At 44.7% G+C, this 21,729-nt stretch overlaps 1 protein-coding gene across 1 annotated transcript; it reads left to right on the plus strand.

Annotated features, from left to right (window-relative positions):
- The first annotated feature begins 336 nt into the window (after positions 1 to 336).
- SPAM1 (sperm adhesion molecule 1) lies at positions 337 to 9,500 on the plus strand. Its single transcript, XM_075859409.1, has 3 exons — positions 337 to 1,278; positions 2,260 to 2,349; positions 9,129 to 9,500. Exons 1-3 carry the CDS (start codon positions 337 to 339, stop codon positions 9,498 to 9,500), a joined length of 1,404 nt encoding a protein of 467 aa, XP_075715524.1.
- Positions 9,501 to 21,729: the final 12,229 nt, after the last annotated feature.

A 21,729-nucleotide genomic window follows, 5' to 3' on the forward strand; every position in this document is an offset into this window, starting at 1 on the left:
CATGAGGGCTGTCTTAATGTGATCCAGCACATGGTCCTAATCTAAAAAAAAAAATGTAAATATCTATCCCGCCTGAAGTAAGAAACGTGGTAATTACATGATATTAATACACTACTTCATCCATTATTTATAGGGAATTTATTAGATATAATACGAGAAAATAGCAACATCACATTTTAATAAAATATATATATTTTTTAAACCTAGCATAATTGACTGTACCATATTCCACTCAAAATAAAGTAATTCAAATATATATATTTTTTTTTTTCCTTCAGATTTCTCCTTGGGCATGAGTAATTCTTGCTTTCTAAAGAAAAAATCAATAGCCATAAAATGGAAGTCCGGCTGAACCTGCATACATCTGTTTTACTAAGGACACTGTTTTTGCTAGCACTCACAAATTCTTCTTGCCAAGTGGCAAAACTGAGAGCACCAGTTGGAGTTCACTCACCCTTTGTGGCTATATGGAATTCACCAACTGAACTGTGCATGAAAAAATACAGAATTCCTATAGATGTCAGTTTATTTGAGATTGTGGGAAGCACACTCCCGTCTGCCACAAGCCAGAACATTACATTATTCTATACTGATAGACTAGGCTACTATCCCTACATAGATACTGCAACTGCCATTAGCTATAATGGAGGTATTCCTCAAATGAGCAATATGGAGAAACACTTAAAAAAAGCCAGAGAGGATATTCTCCATTATATATCATCTGCAACACAAAAAGGACTCGCTATAATTGACTGGGAAGACTGGAGGCCAACATGGATAAGAAACTGGGCTTCTAAAGCAATATACAAGGAACACTCCATTGACTTTGCTCAGCAAAAAGACCTGACACTTGGGCAGCATAATGTAGAATCTATAGCTAGGCTACAGTTTGAGTCAGCAGCAAAACGCTTCATGCTAAACACCCTCAAACTTGGAAAACAACTGAGACCAAACTACCTCTGGGGGTTCTATCTGTTTCCCAACTGTCAAAATTATGATTATAAGCAGAATCCTCGTAGCTACACTGGACGCTGCCCAGATATTGAAATGTTAAGAAATGATAAGCTGAGGTGGTTGTGGAAAGAAAGCACAGCTCTGTTTCCAAATATGTACCTGGAGACAGCATTAAAGTCTTCACAACTTGGTGCAATGTATACACGGCATCGAATCCAAGAAGCAAGAAGACTATCAACGCTCTCAAATGCATTTAACGCACTTCCAATATACGTGTATAGCCGCCCCGTATTTACTGATTATCCTGAGAAGTTCTTAACACAGGTAAGAAATACATCTCATTTTATGGAAAGTAATTTTTAATTATAATATTTTTATTTTTTTTCTTTATCTACCGTTTATGTCATATATATGTAAAACATGGATCTTAAATTTATTAGGTACAGTTCAAGAGTTATATAAGATTTCAACAATTAATTTTTACTGTAAATTTGAAAAAAAAAAATGTTTTTACATACAGTCCCTGTTCAAATTTGTGTGAATGTGGTCCAATGGCTTTTACACAGGCTTTCCAGTTTTTTTTTCACAATGGACTCACAGTGCTAGAGTAAACTGATCAATTTGTTATACTGTCCTGTGTGGAGAGCGAGTTATTTGCCTCAGTCTGAACAGGTGCTTTTTTAGTCTTGTTTTAAAATGACACTTCACCTTTGAGACACTTTAAAGGGGTTATCCAACTTCTAAAAAGAAGGTAAAGAATCAGTACTCACCTCTTCTTTTCCCTGTCATTCAGCACTGACGGACCTCCCGGTCTTTGTTTAAAAGCGTCAAGTAATTGCCGAATTACTAGGAACATTGCTCGCATTGCTAAGCAGAGTTATAAGGCATGTGACCACGAAATCATTCTTTGAGTGGGAGAGAATCAGGTATTAGAGAAGAGTATTTCTGTGGAAATCAAATTCTCTGTCACTTGTCAATTAAGAAAACGGTGAAATTTTGCTTCGCTGGCAATTTGCTTGGGAGCGAATTTCCTATTATATTTTAGTTAGAACTTTTCTGTAGGTATGAGTACTTTTACATCACCATCCCTCATGCCCAGGAAAATTTCCTCACGTTGTTTATTTGATCACTCCGGGCAAAATTCTTTATAAATATCTGAGCCTCGGTATTTATTTTATAGAATACAACAGTCGGCAAAAAGCTAAATGCAAAACAGTATGTTGTACTATTCAGATATTAATGTTTGATGATGTATTTCTATTTTGAACAAACCATTAGGGTTACGGTTTCCTTTTTCATTTTCAGCCTGATCTTGTGAATACAATTGGTGAAAGTGCTGCTCTGGGAGCCAATGGATTTATAGTGTGGGGCAGCGTGAACCTGACCCGGAGTATGGTATGTAATTTATATTCTTCAGAGCCAAACTACTTTCGCAGAATATAGAAGTAGTTTTGTTTGGACCGAGCAAATAAAGGCTGCTACTAAACCAAATACTTACCACAAAATATGACCTCCAATTTATTGTAAATCATAAAGACAGATGACTAGGTTATATTATAATACACATTTGTTTTAATTGTTATCCCCTGTAACGACCAACGGGTTGTGGACCAACTGGGCTACTCCATCGGTGAGAGTAGCGGCTGGCAGCGGATAACATGACACAGGCAGGTAGCTGGTCACAGGCAGGTAGCTGGACACAGGGAGGTAGCTGGTCACAGGCAGGTAGCTGGTCACGGGCAGGTAGCAGGTCACGGGCAGGTAGCTGGTCGCGGGCAGGTAGCTGGTCACGGGCAGGTAGCTGGTCACAGGCAGGTAGCTGATCACAGGCAGGTAGCTGGACACAGGTGTACAGCAAGTAACTAGTTGCAGGCTGGTAGCGGATTACTGGATGCAGGCTAGTAGCGGATTACTGGATGTAGGCTGGTAGCGGATTACTGAATACAGGCTGGTAATGGATAGTAATAGTAGATAGGATACGAGCTGGTAACGGACAATTGGATACAGGTTGATAACTGGAAGCAATAGCAGACAGGATCAGGTGCATACAGGAACCTTCGCTGGATAATTCTAGGATGTTCCAATGTTGCTCAGGCAGGGTGTGTCCAGGGATGCAGACTAAAATACCTGATGATTGACAGGGATAGACTGGGGAAGGAATTGGGTGAGCACGCTGACCCTATAAAATGCATGAAGTGAGCATCTTTGAGATTCATGTCCCCTCCCCCCAAAAAAGATTATGAAAACGCATGTACCGATAATGTCACAAACGCATTGTATGAAACTTGCATAAACCAATAAACTTGTATAAGACAATACACTTTAGCTTCTGGCTGAATAACGTTTGCTCAACACTTTTCTCATCTGACTCGCATATAAATATGCACACTGAGATTTGCTGATTATTCACATTTACTCCCATAGGGAGAGGGGAATAAACCCCTGCCCGAAAGCTTTGGCGGCACTCATCTCCAGGGGAACAAAGATTTGGGCATGCTGAAATCCTACATGCCTGATAATCTTCTTCTCAGATGTCAGATGCCAGGGGACAGTGAGGCTGCCCCCGTACAAATTAGATGGTTGGCAGACGCTCACAACAACCATCTAATCTGATAAAATTACTATAATCCAATTAATATGAACAATTTAATTGTATGTTTATACTTCTCTATGGGCATCCATGGAATAATCCACTGTGTGACAGGAGTCTTGATTTGCCGTTTGTGAACGGCTTCTCATAGATTTGTGTTTCAGTGTACTCATCACCATTCTCTAGTGAAATACTTATTGGCAAATAATATAGGGACATGATTCTCAGCCACTGCTATAAACTGGTATGGGTCTCACACTCTCCCTAAAAGATAATATACACCGTAGCACAGAGCAGAACGGAGGTGCATTATAGTCATGTATGGAAGGAATGGCTATGGAGCAAGTGCAACAAATACCTAATGTTGTTACTATCACTATTATAAGGCAATGTGGCATCTTTAAAAAAAAAAAAAAAAAAGAGCATGCAAAAAAATTGCAGCAGCGTCCACCATGAGCCACATGTGCCTGATATCCTGGTAGAACACCTAGGTAAAGCACTACAAAGGTAGATCCCAGACTGAAAATGTTTGACTATTTGTTTTTGTCTTAAATTATTTAATTATATTTTTTTTTAACAAAATGTTAGTTACATGGTTCTGCTATAGTTAATAATTGTTTAGCAATATTGTCAACATTCTTCATGGTGACTTGACTGCTCATCCAATTTATAATAGCAAATACCTTACCACCTGATCCGGCTCGTCGGAGGGAAACGCTGCAAGCATATCTCTCTTCCTGTGCTCTCCCTAAACTGAAAGATGAGGAGCTTTCATCCCTGAATGCCCCGATCTCTGCGGAGGAATTGTTTGATATATTGAAGGACCTCCCTAGTGGTAAGGCCCCTGGACCAGATGGCTTTACATATGGGTATTATAAGACCTTTGCAGAGATCTTGGTTCCACGGATGGCTTCGTTATTTAATGAATTCCTACAGGGTTCTCCCATCCCTCAAACATTCCTGCATTCTCATATCACGCTGATCCCTAAACCGGGTAGAGACCACGCAGAGTGCTCCAATTACAGACCCATAGCCCTTCTGAATTCGGATCTAAAAATTTTCACCCGTCTTCTAGCTAATAGACTCAATGTTTGGCTCCCTTCTTTGATTCACAAAGACCAAGTGGGCTTTGTGCCTCTTAGGCAAGGAGGAGACAACACACGAAGGGCCCTTGACCTCATTGATGCCCTCCAAAAGCAAAAGGAATCGGCGATCCTTCTTAGTCTAGATGCAGAGAAGGCGTTTGACCGCTTGGGATGGCCATTTATGTTCGAAACTCTAAATTCATTTGGGATTTCGGGCCCTTATTTGACAGCACTGCGTGGTCTCTACTCCAAACCGACAGCGGCAATTAAACTCCCACACTCCACCTCCCCTCCGTTTCAAATCTGGAATGGTACACGTCAGGGGTGTCCCCTATCCCCACTTTTATTTGTGCTATGCATAGAACCTTTAGCAGCTCAAATACGGAAATCCAGGGATATAGCGGGGGTCCAGATACAAGATAAAGAGTTTAAGGTTTCCCTGTTTGCAGATGACGTCCTCTTGACTATCACTAAACCTCATACCTCCCTCCCTAACCTTACTACAGTTCTCCGTAGGTATGGGAGGCTGTCAGGATATAAAACTAATACATCTAAAACGGAAGCGCTCCCTCTTAATGTCCCACACCAGGAGCTCCAGCTACTCAAACACAACTACACCTACAACTGGAAGGAAACCTCCCTGACTTATTTAGGAGTTCAACTCACTCCCTCCTATACGTCGGTTTACAAGGCTAATTTCCCCTCTCTGTTTGTAGAGCTACGTCAGCTAATGGCCAGGTGGGATCCTCTTCCCATGTCATTTTTTGGGCGCATAGCAGCGGTCAAAATGACCTTGCTCCCTAAATTACTGTACTACTTTGAGACTTTGCCGGTAGCAGTACCTATGAAGGAATTGCGGGCCATGCAGTCTTCTATCCTCAGGTTCATATGGCATTCCGGCAGACATCGAATTCCGAAATCAGTTTTATTATCGGGTCGATCTGCGGGTGGGCTATCGGTCCCTGATGTGGTGAAGTACTACTGGGCGGCACACCTCCGTCGCATACCCAGCTGGGTGTCTTTAAGGGCGTACAATAAATGGACCGAAATAGAGAAGCTATGGATGGCCCCGGTCCACCCAAATTCCCTGTTATGGGGTGACCCACTGGTAATGCCGACTGCATCTTTATTGGGTCCCATGAGATTTCAAAGGGAGGTGTGGGAAACCTGTAAAAACCGCTTCCATTTGGCATCGGGTTGCCCGCCCTTGACTTCGGTACTCTACACTCCCACTATTCCGGGGGGCACTACCTCCCGAATAGTCCGATTGTGGACGGGAATTGAGGTATTTCACCTGGCTGATATGGTTGATCCCCACACGCAAGAGCTTCACCCGTTTTCATACTTTCAAAAACATCATAATATTCCCTCCGCTGCGTTCTTTCACTATCTTCAGGTTAGACATTACATGCAGCAAACTTTTAGATCCACGCGGGTTACTGCACCTACAAGCTTCGAAAGGTTATGTCGGTATGCTACCACCACTAGGGGGCTTATCTCAGCCATTTATGCATTATTGCTATCCCCGGAGGGTACCCCTCCGCCTGGGCATAGATACATGTTGAAGTGGGAGGCCTTACTGAATAAATCCATCCCGCTCTCATTGTGGCAGATTATTTGGTCGCAAGCAGCTAAAACCTCCATCTGCACTGCATATAAGGAAAACCAATATAAAATCCTTATGTTTTGGTACCATACCCCTGCCTTTTTGCATAGCTTCAATCCGGGTATTCCGTCGGATTGCTGGCGATGTAGAGGTCAGAGAGGTGATCTGTTCCATATTTTCTGGAGCTGTTCACTGGTACAACAGTATTGGTTGGAAGTTAAGAACTTGGCATTGGCGGTGTTGCAGCAGGATATTCCCTTAGACCCTCTTCATTACCTCCTAAATGTTCCCCCTAGGTCTTTGGGGAAATCACCAGCTCGACTCTTTCGACACTTTCTCACAGCCGCTAAGACGTTGATAGCGTGGAAATGGAGACAGACAACCCCTCCCTCCCACATCGACTTAGTAACTAGAATTAGGGAAATACGTACAATGGAGCATATGACGGCCTCTATTGACAATGAACTGGACAGGTTCAAAGTGGTGTGGGACCCGTGGGACAAGTATTGGATACAGGGAACTCAAGATTAGGTGGTAGGTGGAGCTCCGACTATCCCCCCCCCCCTCACCCCCTTAAACCCCTGTGTTTTTTCCCAGATGTTTTGTCTGTCTATTGAAAGTTACTGTCTTACTATGTGAATTGCATGGCCCTTCATGCTGCTCTAAGTTATATGTATATTTTTGAAAAATGTTCAATAAAAACACAGTTGAAACCAATTTATAATAGCTTTATAACTCAATTCTAGTATACTTTTAGGGAATGTTAATTATTTTTGTAATAACACTATATTTTTTTTATTAAAGTCCCTTTTACACTGGCCAATTATTGGGCAAACGAGTGTACACAGAATGCTTGTTCCCGATAATTGCCCTGTGTAAACAGGGCAGTGATCAGCCGATGCACGAGCAAACGCTCATTGATCAGCTGATCATATCATTTTGAATGCCCTAAATATTATTGTTATTGACAGCACATCTTCCTGTGTAAACAGGGAGACGTGCTGCCGACATGATACAAATGCATGGGGACGAGCGATTGTAGCAAGTCCCAATACATAGCTCCTCGTGAAAAGAGCAAACGAGCGCTGATCAATGAGCTGTCTCCTCTTCACCTTTAGGGTATGTGCACACGACAACGCCAAATACGTCTGAAATTACGGAGCGGTTTTCAGGAGAAAACAGCTCTTGAATTTCAGACGTTTTTACAAGTGCACGCGTTTTACGCGGCGTCTTTTACGGACGTGATTGGAGCTGTACTTCATTGGAGTCAATGAAAAACGGCTCCAATTACGTCCCAAGAAGTGTCCTGCACTTCTTTTGACGAGCCGTCTTTTTTACACGCCGTCTTTTGACAGCGAAGTGTAAAATGACAGGTCGTCGGCACAGTACATCGTAAAACCCATTGAAAGTAATGGGCAGATGTTTGTCGGCGTAATAGAGCCGTTTTTTCAGACGTAATTCGGGGCGTAAATCGCCTGAATTACGTCTGAAACTTGGTCGTGGAATGCACAGATAGTGTTACCAAACAGCTACGGTTTACTAATACACTGCCTTGCTAACCCAAATCCTGCACCTATTAATTTAAATATAAAAACCTTTAGCTAGAAAAGTTTGAGTGACCGTTCTTATTTATTTATTTTATTATACATTTATTTAATCAAGTATTTTCTGTCAAAGTAATATGTATAGAGAATTAGAGGGCATAACTACTGTAACAGGTAAACTTATGACCAATTTTGCATAAACCTTTCAAAAAAGGGGTGCCCCCAAAACAGACTTTCAATCAGGCATGTCATATTGGCAGGAATCTCAAAGTTTATTTTAAAAATAAATCATTTACAGTCCTGACCTGTAATGCATGCATTATCACTTTCTAACAATGGGAAATACAAAAATCTCGGAGTGGCAATGACATGATGTCTGACTAAAGATTGTTGGAATTTCAGCCGCTGTATCCCCACTTTAAGGCCCCATGCACAAGACCATATTTTTTCCATCCCGTAAATACTGCCCGTAAATACGGGTCCTTTGTCACACGTTTTTAACCCCTATATACGGACCCGTGCCCGTAAAAAAAGGGGGGCTGGAAATGATGTCACAATCATGTCCAAACCCCTTAAAAGGGTCACATGATCGCTTAGACGCCATTTTCTCTGCTTCTCTTTATTCAAAAATTGAAATCCCCTGATGTCACCTAGCAACGCTCCCGTAATTACAGGTGCACACACGTAGCCACCCGTAAGTACGGGAGCCCCATAGACTTCTATTGGCCTGCCCGTGCCATAATTACGGCCTGAAATAGGACATGTCCTATATTTTTCAACGGCTCGGGCACCTTCCTGTACGCAAACGGGAAGGTACCCGTGGCCAATAGAAGTCTATGGGCCTGTAATTACGGGCCGTAATTACGGGCGTTTTTACGGTCGTGTGCATGGGGCCTAACACAGTGATTTTTACGTATGCTGATTTGCATATCAAGTCTTTTTCCAGTAAATACCCTCCTGAGCCATACTTACCTCATAACAAATTATTTATTTAGGACTACTATTCGTCACTTCAGCAGTCTGTGAAAATTCAACATCTGATGGGATGGTTTACTTGTGCTTTGTTATCTTCAAAGAGGCTCTGTAGGGATAATAAGTAGAAGGCAGGACAGTATAGGAGTTGCTATTGATCAGCTCAGTAGAGGGGCTTAGGATTTTATTTTTAAGTGTTGCCCCCTTGTGTAATTTAAAGAAAATGCTAATTTTAGCGGTGCATTATATATAACAAATCCAAATAAAAAGGGTTTGAGATGACTCATATATAATAAGACACTTATTGTAGAAAATAAATATCTATTTGTGATAAACAGAAATATGATTTTTCTCTTTGTTGTGCTTTGTTTTTTTAGAACATGTGTATGAGTTTAAATACTTTCATCATCAACACTCTAAACCCATACATTATTAATGTTTCGTTATCCGCTAAATTATGTAGTGCCGTACTTTGCCAAAATAATGGCGCTTGCATCCGCAAGGAGTGGAACAAAAACACTTACCTTCACTTAAATGGAACAAACATTGTAATAGCACAAAGTAAAAGAACTTACAAGGTGAGTGGAAGTCCAAGTCTAGAAGACCTAAAATATTACTCTGAAAACTTTATATGCAATTGCTATGCTGGGCACAAATGCAAAGAGCCCACAGATCTACAGAAACTTGGACCCATGATTGTTTGTATGCAACAAAATATTTGCATAAAGTTGAATAAAAGATCATATTAAGTAAAATATATACAGCAATAGACTTTTAAATTAAATTTGAAATAGTTACGTACAATTTGCTATTATCTGTATTTTTTTGTGATGAACAGATGTTTAAAATTAATTTTCCTAAGCCATTTTTTGTATATTTTTTACTAGAAAAATGTATATTTATTTATAAGTTATGAATGTTGTAGAATTTTATAAAATATATATTTTTTAATAATATCTTAGGCCTCATACACACAGCAATTTCCTGAACATGTCATACTGCAGCTCCATATTGCACACTAGCTGCTGCTCTATGTTATGCATGAGCAATGATTCTAGAGAACACCTCCGATAACCGGCATGAGATGATGCATGCCACAATTCTTATCTCTTGGAATGTGTGACAAAGACCTCCTTGTGCCTCCGTAAATAATTTAAGGCACTTAAAGGTACAGTAGGGAACCCAACAAGCTATGGATGCCATATTACAGGTCAATGTGATACAGATCCCCAATATAGCCATGTGGATGAGGCCTAAATGTAATCAGTTGATTTTGTTTGCTAGTCTGTTAGTTACTGGGGACATTTTCGTTATCCCAAATTATTTTTTGTATATATATTTTGTAATCTACAACTTACTATTTATTTACATGTAGTATATTTATTGTTTCATTTAATAAAATAGTTTGTCATAATACCAAAATGTAATAAACATTTTTTTTCTTCAATTGGTTGCTGGGAAAATATACCCTTTCATTATCTACTTTTTAATATTCTTATCACTGAAATATAGGTGTAACATGAAGCTCTTGGGCCCCAATGCAAAATCTGTAACAGGAGCCCCCAACTATCATGTGCCATTTATCATACTGGTGTCCTCTTATGTGTCAGTGGGGCCTTTCGCCCACCTCTAACATCAGGGCCTGGGTGCAACTGCTACCTCTGCACTCTCTATAGCTACATCTCCGCCTCTTTGTTTTCTCAAAAAAGGAAGGTTGTTCAACTTTAAACTGAAAATTTTTAAAAAGCGGTTTCCAAATTTCTTGATGCCAACGGAAGAGATGGCAAAATTCCCACAGACCCACAATTTCACTCATTTTGTCAAATTCTACATGTACGGATCTAGCCATCTTTATCTTGACTCTGATAACTTGTTGTAGCATGATATCACACAACAAGTCATTGAAAAAGTCAAGAAAAAGTTTCTTGATACTGTGTATTTAATACGTTAAGTCAAGATAAAGATGACTACATCTGTACTTCATCACATGTTTTTACATAGAGTGGTTTAGGTATATAGAGGTGGTTAACTGCTAATACTAAGCACATGGCGACATGTCACGTAACTGTATGTGACAGCCGCCATTGGGGAGTATGAAACGGACAAATGGGCTGAGCCCTTTCAATACTCAGCGGGTGTCAGCTGTAACATACAGCTGACACTTTACTGCAATTACCAAGATCGGAGATAACACTGATCCCCGCCATCTAACGTCTTAGATGACCCGGTCATAGCGTGGTGCTGTTGGTTGTCGTTGCAGCCGGAGGCAGTGCTTAATAGGAGCCAATAAAAAAATACAATATACTGCAATACATAAGTATTGCAGTATATTGTGCAAGCTATACAACAATTGCTAATCCATTTGTTAAGAAGCGTCTGTGTCTTTAAGATCGCCATGACTACTGATCTAGCTTCTGGGCAGTTCTGTTTACTTCCTGAGCCTATCCAACTTCTCTGTCTTCTTCCAGTCAGGTGTAGGGTGGGATATTTATATCTGGCCTCCTCCCTCTTTCTTTGTTTGTGAATTTGTCGCCTTTCTTAGGTGTTGTGATCAAGCTCTCACTTACCCTGTGCCCCATACTTCTGGGCTTCTTGGAAAAGGACCTCGGCTTGTCTCTCGTTAACCCCTTGTTTACCGATTCTGATTATCTGCTCCCGATGGTTCTGACCTAAAAGAAGCCGTCAAACAAGACTGTCCTCGGCGGCTGCTGCTACCATACATAGGGTGCGCATGCTCCTTCTGCACCGCCACCCTGCCATGCCGTAACTATTTTTTACACTACCTTTTTGGGCAAACATTAACAAATGGGTGTTACGATTCCCCTTGTCATAGGGCTGTGTCCCTACATACTGACCGTATCACACTGTGCAGGGACACATCCTCCTGACAAGGGGAATTGTCTATCAGTCCTGGACTGCAGAAAGACTTTTTGTGAAATACAAGGATTTCCTATAATAAACATGTCAGGAGAGGTGACAGATTTTCTATAAATCTAGTGACTCACAGGTGACGACGTCTCAGATTCTAGTAGTTTTTTTCCTCTTTTTCTTCTCTATCCGGTCCAGAGCTCATGACGACTTCTCCCGGCCATGACCGATTTCTACAGAATTTGCCACTCAGATGTCTTCGGCTCCTCACTTTTCCAACATTTCCACACCTATAAACGAAAATAAAATTATCATGGTGCCACATAATGTGCCCCTAAATATAATAGCACCAAACACTGCACACCTGAATATAATAATACCATGCACTGTAAAACACCATAAACACACAGCCCCTTGTACATAGTGCCACACACAGCCCCCTGTATATATCACACATCCCCCCTATAGCTAGCACCACACACATCCCCCCGTAGAGAGTGTTACAAACAGCCCCCTATAGATAGCGCCACACAGCCCTCCTCCTCTTGTAAATAGCGCCACAGAGCGCCCCTGTAAAGAGCGCCACACACATACCGCTGTGGATAGCGCCACACAGCCCCCCTTGTATATAGTGCTATACAGCCCTCCCCCTTTGTACATAGTGTCTCCCACCGCTCCCCCTTGTATATAGTGTCACACAGCGCTCCTCCCTTTGCATATAGGGCCACTTAGCACTCCCCCCTTGTATATGGTGCACACAGCGCTCCCCCTTTGTATATAGTGCCACACAGCGCTCCCCTCCCCCCTTATATAGAGGGTCACACAGCACTCCCCCCTTGTATATAGGGCTACACAGCGCTTCCCCCCTTGTATATAGGGCCACATAGCGCTCCTCCCTTGTATATACTGCACACAGCGCTCCCCCTTTGTATAAAAGGCCACACAGCACTCCCCCCTTGTATATAGTGTCACAGAGGACTCCCCCATTTGTAGGCCCACACAGCGCTGCCCTCACCCTTGTATATAGGGCCACCCAGCACTCCCCCTTGTATATAGTGTAATGGAGTAATCCCCCCCTCCTTGAATATATACACAGCGATAGTCCCCACCTAAAAAAATATATACAGTTTACTTACATTGCACAGTGGCGGCCGCTCCAGCTGGACGCATGTGAATCCTCCGGACTAGACGCATGCGCAGACCGGCGTGATGCAGTACCTCATCACGCCGGCCTGCGCAGGGAGTCTTCCCAGCGCCTTATAGGCTGCAGGCCTAACGTGCCCTGCAGCCTATAATATTCATTTGTATCTGAGTCCTGAGCAGGGCCGGCCCTAGGATAGATGGCGCCCTGTGCGAAATGATCTTCCGGCGCCCCACCCCATCATTAAAAACAAATGCCCCATAAAAAAATTATAATGCCCCTTTAGTGCCCCCATACAGTATAATAATAATATTTAATAATATAATATATTACAACCCCTTCAAGGACACAGTATTTTGTCCTCTAATTGTGCCCACAGTATTATGCCCCCTGTAGTACCCCTACACAGTATAATGTCCGCTTAGTGGCCCCCACACAGTATAATGCCCCCCTGTAGATTTTGCCATATAGCCTCCCTGTAGACAGTGCCATAATCCCCCACCTCCTTTTTGTAGATTGTGCCATACAGCCCCCCACACCTCCCACTTGTAGACAGTGCACCCAACAAAAACAAAAATTGTACTCATCTGGGCCCCGTTCCCATGACGAACTGAGCTGCTCCATGACGGGACCCTAGTATAGAGTTTACCAACCTTTTCGGACTCGAGGCAGCACTGGAAAAACAAAATTTCCTCAGGGCCCCCCTACCAAAAATTGTTTTGAGAAAGACAGAAAACGGCTAAGAACAAGCACTACACTCGTAGGGTATGTTCACACATGTTTTTTGTAAGGCAAAAAAAATCTGCCTCAAAATTCCTTCAGCAACTGACAGCGTTGTGTGACCTTTTTTTGTGTTTTTTCTTAAGCTGTTGAAGCGAATGCAAAAGACGGAGGAAAAAAAAGCTCCAAACGAGCGCCGCAGGTATCTTCTGCCTCCTATTAATTTCAATTGGAGGTCAGAGGTGGAAACCACTTGAAGACCATCAGCCCCCCACTCACAGAAAAATTACCATCAACCCCCCACTCACAGTAAAATGACCATCAGCCCCCCACTCACAGCAAAATGACCATCAGCCCACCACTCAGTAAAATGACCATCAGACCCCCACTCACAGATTCCCCCTGTAGGTAGCGCCACACAGCTTCTTGTAGGTAGCGCCACACAGCCCCTTGTAGGTAGCACCACACAGCCCCCTTGTGGGTAGCGCCAGACAGCCCCCTTGTGGGTAGCACCAGACAGCCCCCTTGTAGGTAGCGCCACACAGCCCCCTTGTAGGCAGCGCCACACAGCCCCCTTGTAGATAGCGCCTCACAGCCCCCTTGTAGAAGGCGCCACACAGCCCCCTTGTAGATAGCGCCACACAGCCCCCTTGTAGATAGCGCCACACAGCCCCCTTGTAGATAGCGCCACACAGCCCCTTGTAGATAGCGTCACACAGCCCCCTGTAGAGTGTGCCACACAGCCCCCTGTCGGGAGGTCCATACAGCCCCCAGTAGGGAGTGCCGCACAGCCCCCTGTAGGGAGTGCCGCACAGCCCCCTGTAGGGAGTGCCGCACAGCCCCCTGTAGGGAGTGCCGCACAGCCCCCTGTAGGTAGTGCCGCACAGCCCCCTGTAGGGAGTGCCGCACAGCCCCCTGTAGGGAGCGCCGCACAGCCCCTTGTGGGTAGCACCGCACAGCCCCCTTGTGGGTAGCGCCAGACAGCCCCCTTGTAAGTAGCGCCACACAGCCCCTTGTGGGTAGCACCGCACAGCCGCCTTGTGGGTAGCATCACATAGCCCCTTGTAGGTAGCACCACACAGCCCCCTTGTGGGTAGCGCCAGACAACCCCCTTGTGGGTAGCGCCAGACAGCCCCCTTGTAGGTAGCGCCACACAGCCCCCTTGTAGGTAGCGCCACACAGCCCCCTTGTAGATAGAGCCACACAGCCCCCTTGTAGATAGCGCCACACAGCCCCCTTGTAGATAGCGCCACACAGCCCCCTTGTAGATAGCGCCACACACCCCATGTAGAGTGTGCCACACAGCCCCCTGTAGGGAGGGCCGCACAGCCCCCTGTAGGGAGTGCCGCACAGCCCCCTGTAGGGAGTGCCGCACAGCCCCCTGTAGGGAGTGCCGCACAGCCCCCTGTAGGGAGTGCCGCACAAGCCCCTGTAGGGAGTGCCGCACAGGCCCCTGATAGGAAGTGTCGCAAAGACCCCTGATAGGAAGTGTCGCAAAGACCCCTGATAGAAAGTGCCGCCACAGCCCCCTGCTAGGGAGTGAAAAAAAGGATTAAAAAAAATGTGTGGAAATAAACTAAGTTATAACTTTTATTTAGTCTGAGTAAAGGATTAATCCTTTTAGCTAGATTAAAGAGGCTCTGTCACCAGATTTTGCAACCCCTATCTGCTATTGCAGCAGATAGGCGCTGCAATGTAGATTACAGTAACGTTTTTATTTTTAAAAAACGAGCATTTTTGGCCAAGTTATGACCATTTTCGTATTTATGCAAATGAGGCTTGCAAAAGTACAACTGGGCGTGTTGAAAAGTAAAAGTACAACTGGGCGTGTATTATGTGCGTACATCGGGGCGTGTTTACTACTTTTAATAGCTGGGCGTTGTGTATAGAAGTATCATCCACTTCTCTTCACAACGCCCAGCTTCTGGCAGTGCAGACACAGCCGTGTTCTCCAGAGATCACGCTGTGTCGTCACTCACAGGTCCTGCATCGTGTCAGACGAGCGAGGACACATCGGCACCAGAGGCTACAGATGATTCTGCAGCAGCATCGGCGTTAGCAGGTAAGTCGATGTAGCTACTTACCTGCAAATGCTGGTGCTGCTGCAGAATCAACTGTAGCCTCTGGTGCCGACACGATGCAGGACCTGTGAGTGACGTCACAGATCTGCACTGCCAGAAGCTGGGCGTTCTGAAGAGAAGTGGATGATACTTCTCTTCAGAATGCCCAGCTAGTAAAAGTAGTAAACACGCCCCGATGTACGCACATAATACACGCCCACTTGTACTTTTACTTTTCAACACGCCCAGTTGTACTTTTGCAAGCCTCATTTGCATAAATACGAAAATGTTCATAACTTGGCCAAAAATGCTCGTTTTTTAAAAATAAAAACGTTACTGTAATCTACATTGTAGCGCCTATCTGCTGCAATAGCAGATAGGGGTTGCAAAATCTGGTGACAGAGCCTCTTTAAATAAAAGTTATATCTAAGTTTATTGCCACACTTTTTTTTTTATACCCGGGAAAGCTGGGTATTTGGTGTGCTCCTGCACAGTTGTCCTTTGTAGGTAGTGCCACAAAGCCCACAGCCCCCCTGTAGATAGCAACCACCCCTCCTTCCAGTAAAGATAACGCCACTTTAGCTCCCTGAAGGAGCGGAATCCCTGTGTGGCCGGGGATTCCGGTCCTGGAGCGCTGCTTGATGCCTCTGTCCATATATGGACAGTGACATCAGGGAAAACTCCTGAGGCGGAATCCCCGTCCACAGCGTTGCAGACGCTATGACCGTCGATTCCACTCCAGGAGAAGCTCCTGTCGTCTGTATCCATGACGTCATTGGCTTCTCCTGGAGTGGAATCCCCGATCATACCGTCTGCAACGCTGTGACCGGGGATTCCGCTTCAGGAGTTTTCCCTGATGTCACTGTCCATATATGGACAGAGGCATCAAGCAGCGCTCCAGGACAGGAATCCCCGGCCACACGGGGATTCCGCTGCTTCAGGGAGCTACGGTGGCGCTATCCTGGAAGGGGGGGGGGGGGTTGATATCTACAGGGGGGCACTATAGCAGAGCAAGGGAGGTATCTCACTGCTCTGCTGTCTACTAGCGCCGCTGTAGCTGAAGGGAGCTACAGTGGCACTAGTAGACAGCAGAGCAGGGAGATATCTCCCTGCTCTGCTATAGTGACGTCGCTACCGCTATAGTAGCCACAGCAGCTGCTAGCGGCGCCACCGCCCTCAGGCCCGGTGTCACCGCTAGCAGCTGCTATGGCTGCTACAGCGGTAGCCACTACGTGAAGAAGCGCCCGGGTACGACTGTAGTTAGTGTGTGTATCCCCGCTGGTCGTTGCAACGGCGCCGGGATACACACACCCGCTGGCGCCCCTCTTGCCGTGTGGCGGCTGGCGCCCTGTGCGACCGCACTGGTCGAACATAGCTAAGGCCGGCCATGGTCATGAGAACTCAGATACAAATGAATGTGGCCTTCCACTAGCACCGGGGCCCCCTCCGGTGCTAGCGACCCCACCGGGCACGAGGGAGCCCGTGCCGTTATGTGCAGTTCGGATGATGGGGCCGTGCGGTCATGTGCGGTTCGGGCGGCCATGGGCCCCCCGGGAGCCTTGGGCCCCGGGCGGCCGCCCGAACCGCCCTAATGATGATCTGCCACTGGTTGTCTCTCGAATAGCCATACAGCTTATAAATCTGACTTATAAACATACAGTGGTTGTAATAAATGGCTCTATCAAGCCACATGAGAGGGCTAGTGTATGTGCAACAAGCAATGATCGTTATATGGTAAGTGACCCTATCAAACAGCATGAGATAAGTGTTATAAGGGATCCTATCAAATGTCATGAGGTGGTTGTTATAAGTGACCCTATAAAACAACATAAAGTGGTTGTTATAAGTGACCCTATTATACATAATGAGCAATGTTCCCTCTAAGGGCTTATTTAGACGAACGTGATATACGTCCGTGCAACACGCGTGGTTTTCACGAGCCTTGCACGGACCTATGTTAGTATATGGGGCCGTTCAGACTGTCCGTGAGTTTCACGCAGCGTGTGTCCGCTGCATAAAACTCACGTCATGTCCTATATTTGTGCGTTGTTCGCGCATCACGCACCCATTGAAGTCAATGGGTGCGTGAAAATCACGCGCAGCACACGGAAGCACTTCAGTGTGACGCGCGTGATTCGCGCAACAGCAGTTACCACGTCCTTTTCTGTTTACAAACATACAAACAGAGTGTCATAATGATGGCGGCCTGCGCGAAAATCACGCAGCCACGCATCATATGGGGCTGACACACCAAGCTGTTAAGTACATTTTGCGCGCACAAAGCGGCGTGTTTTTTTGCGCGCGCAAAACGCACACGCTCGTGTAAATCCAGCCTAAGGGAGCAGGACAAGTCTCCATCAATGGTGGGTGATCTGATGACCAAAAGTAATACCGCCAGTAAATGCTAATATAGCGACTAAATAAGGGACTAAGAAAACTTATTTTAAATTAGTTTTAATAACTTTTTTAAATACTATAATATTACAAGTACACTAGTAAAATAGACCATTCTAAACACCAAGTATAGGCATCAATGAAAGAATCCCTCTCTTACACCACTGTCCCTATAGATAGTGCCACACAGACCCCCTGTAGATAGCGTCACGCACAGCCCCTGTAGATAGCATCAGACACACCCCTATAGATAGCACCACATACATCCCCCTGTAGACAGCGTCACACATAGCCTACATATAGATAGCGCCACACCCCCTGTGGATAGTGCAGCACACACCCCCTGTAGATAGAAATGCACATACCCCCTGTAGGTAGCGCCGTGCACACACCCCTGTAGATAGCGCCACACAAAGCCCCCTGTAAAAAGCACTACACAGAGCCCCCTATAGATAGAGCCACACACAGACCCCCTGTAGATAGCGCCACACCCCCTATAGATAGCGCCACACACAGCCCCCCTGTCCTGTAGATAGCGTCACACACACCCTATAGATAGTGCCACACAGACCCACTGTAGATAGCGTCACACACACCCCCTATAGATAGCGCCACACAGACCCCCTCTAGACAGCACCACACACAGACATACCTATAGATAGCATCACACAGCCCCTCTGTAGAGAGCACCACATGCACCCACTGGGAATAGTGCCACACCCCCCCCCCGTGGATAGCGCCACACACCCCTGTAGATAGCACCACACACAAGCCCCCATAGATAGCACCACACACAGACCCCCTGTGGATAGAGCCACACAGCCCTGCCCCTCTTATATATAGTGTCACACAGCCCTCCCTTGTATATACTACCACATAGTCTCCTTGTATATACTGTCACAGAGCCCTCCCTTGTATATACTGCCACACAGCCCCCTTGTATATACTGCCGTACAGCCCCCCTTGTATATGCTGCCACACAGACCCCCTTGTATATACTGCCACACATACCCCCTTGTATATACTGCCACACAGAACACCTTGTATATACTGCCACACAGCACCCCTTGTATATAGTGCCACACAGCCCCCTCTTGTAAATAGTGCCACACAGCCCCATCTTGTATATAGTGCCACACAGCCCTCCCCTTGTATATAGTGTCACAAAGCAATTCCCCTCGTGTATATAGTGCTACCCAGCAATCCCCCTGTATATAGTGCTACACAGCAATCCCCCATTGTATATAGTGCTAAACAGCAATCCCCCCTACCCTTGTATATAGTGCTACACAGCCCTCCCCTTGTATATAGTGATACACAGCCCTCCCCTTGTATATAGTGCCACACAGCAATCCCCCCTTGTATATAGTGCTACAAAGCAACCCTCCTCTTGTATACAGTACTACAAAGCAATCCCCCTTGTATATACTGCTACAAAGCAACCCCCCTTGTATACAGTGCTACACAGCAATCCCCCTTTGTATACAGTGCTACACAGCAATCCCCCCTTGTATATAGTGCGACAAAGCAATCTCCCCTTGTATACAGTGCGACAAAGCAATCCCCCTTGTATACATTGCTACATAGCAATCCCCCCGTGTATATAGTGATACAAAGCAATCCCCCCTTGTATATAGTGCTGCAAAGCAATCTCCCCTTGTATACAGTGCTACACAGCAATGCCCCCCTTGTATATAGTGCTACACAGCAATCCCCCCGTGTATATAGTGCAACAAAGCAATCCCCTGTGTATATAGTGCTACACAGCCCCCCTCATTTTATATAGTGCTACACAGCCACCCTTGTATATATTGCCACACAGCCTCCCCCAAAAAATTATTGAACTTATCTTGCCCCATTCACGCATGAACGGACCGCTGCTCAGCCTTGCGGGCGGGACGCATGCGCAGACCAGCGTGATGCAGTGACGCCATCATGTCAGCCCCTGCGCCTTACGTGGCCTATAATATTAATTTGTATCTGCATCCTGGTTGTCGCTAGCACCGAGCCCCCCCCGGTGCTAGCGACGCAACTGCATCCGCCCGCCACCTGTGACAGGGCACAAGCTTTAGGGTATGTGCACACGATAACGACTATTACGTCTGAAATTACGGAGCTGTTTTCAGGAGAGAACAGCTCCTGCATTTCAGACGTAATTGCTCGTACTCGCGTTTTGCGAGGCGTCAATTACGGGCGTAATTTGGAGCTGTTCTTCATTGGATTCAATGAAAAACTGCTCAAATTACGCCCCAAGAATTGTCCTGCACTTCTTTGCCGAGGCAGTCATTTTACACGTCGTCTTTTGACAGCGACGCGTAAAATTAAAGGTCGTCGGCACAGTACGTCAGTAAACCCATTGAATTCAATGGGCAGATGTTTGCCGACGTATTGAAGCCGTCTTTTCAGGCGTAAATCGAGGCGTAAAATGCCTCGTTTACGCCTGAAAATAGGTCGTGTGAACCCAGCCTTAAAGTTTACAGAGCAGGCGGATCATGGAAGGTGCGCGGCCACGCAGCCGTGCACCTTATAGGGAACACTGATCATGAGGTGGTTGTTATAAGTGACCCTATCAAATATGATGAGGTGCTTGTTATAAGTGACCCTATAAAACAACATGAGGTGGTTGTTAAAACTGACTCCAACAAATATACGATAGTTGGTATATCAGGTTCCCCTTTGAAATGTGAGTTTTTCCTGTACAATGACCAGCCATGTAGACCTGTGGATAACCCATATAAGATACAAGCTACTTTCATACAATTTGAATTACTATTTTAGAATATACAGAATAGGATTATTAAGACAAAAATTAAAGTCAGAATTATGTTGACATTGCAGTAAATTCAGCAAACAATATTGGGGAAGCATAAAAATTAATGTTGAATTCTGGCAGAAACAATGTTTGCTTAGATGTCCTGATTTGAGGTGTGATGTTATTATGCAAATAAAATCTTAAATACATGTGATATAAAAGCTACCCGCAGAGTTTCCCTGTAAGAGCCCATGATGCTCATGTTAGACTTCTAGTTTTAAAAATGAGTTTGAAAGCGTTTGTATGTCTAGGTCTTCTTGTGCTGCTTCTCCAGCTCTGCTCATGCTCAGGTGAGTTTATCAGTGAATACTTTTGTATTTATTTTTTTTAGCAAAGTCTCCAATTCTGAAAGTAACATACTACATGTTATTTTAACTATTTGCAATTTAGCGAGATATATAAATTATTTTTTAAAGAGTTCCTTAAACTACTATCTAAATAGTGATACATCCCTTAAAAATAGTGACAGATTACTAAAATGAATATTTAGTGTAGCAATGTTTTTTTTTGTGTCCAAATAAAATATCTAATTTTTAACCTGATATTTCTAGCTTCTCACTCTTACCCACTGCAGTGAATTCAGTGTAAAACACTTGGGGTGCAGTCACAGACTGCAGATTTTGTTGCAGAAATTTCCTCCATATGAATGGAACTTGCAGAAATCCATGCACTTGCTGCCAAAACAAGCACATTCAAAGAATGGAACTAATTTTGTCGCAGAAAATCTCTGCAACAAAATCTGCCGTGTGTGACTGCACCCGAAAAGGAGAAACGAAAAGCAGGGGTAGATGATGTAAGGACAGGGAGCAGGTTTTATTTTATTTTTTTTAAAAAGAATCTGTGACCAAACAATAGTTCCATAGCTACTAAAACTGCCTTCTATAACTAACTAGTTCTTTGTCCTGCCTACAAGAGGAAGAAGAGATATAGGGCATAACTGGATGTACTAAGTGTGAAGCATATGCCTAAATAATAGACCAGGA

The sequence above is a fragment of the Rhinoderma darwinii genome, chromosome 3, assembly GCF_050947455.1.
Source record: "Rhinoderma darwinii isolate aRhiDar2 chromosome 3, aRhiDar2.hap1, whole genome shotgun sequence".
Taxonomy (NCBI): Eukaryota; Metazoa; Chordata; class Amphibia; order Anura; family Rhinodermatidae; genus Rhinoderma; species Rhinoderma darwinii.

Excerpts from the sequence above, each read along its gene's own strand:
- SPAM1 (XM_075859409.1), top strand. The coding sequence starts at position 337 with ATGGAAGTCCGGCTGAACCTGCATACATCTGTTTTACTAAGGACACTG. Across the intron at positions 1,279-2,259 it reads CTGAGAAGTTCTTAACACAG|CCTGATCTTGTGAATACAAT; the intron begins GTAAGAAATACA and ends TTTCATTTTCAG. Across the intron at positions 2,350-9,128 it reads TGAACCTGACCCGGAGTATG|AACATGTGTATGAGTTTAAA; the intron begins GTATGTAATTTA and ends TTGTTTTTTTAG.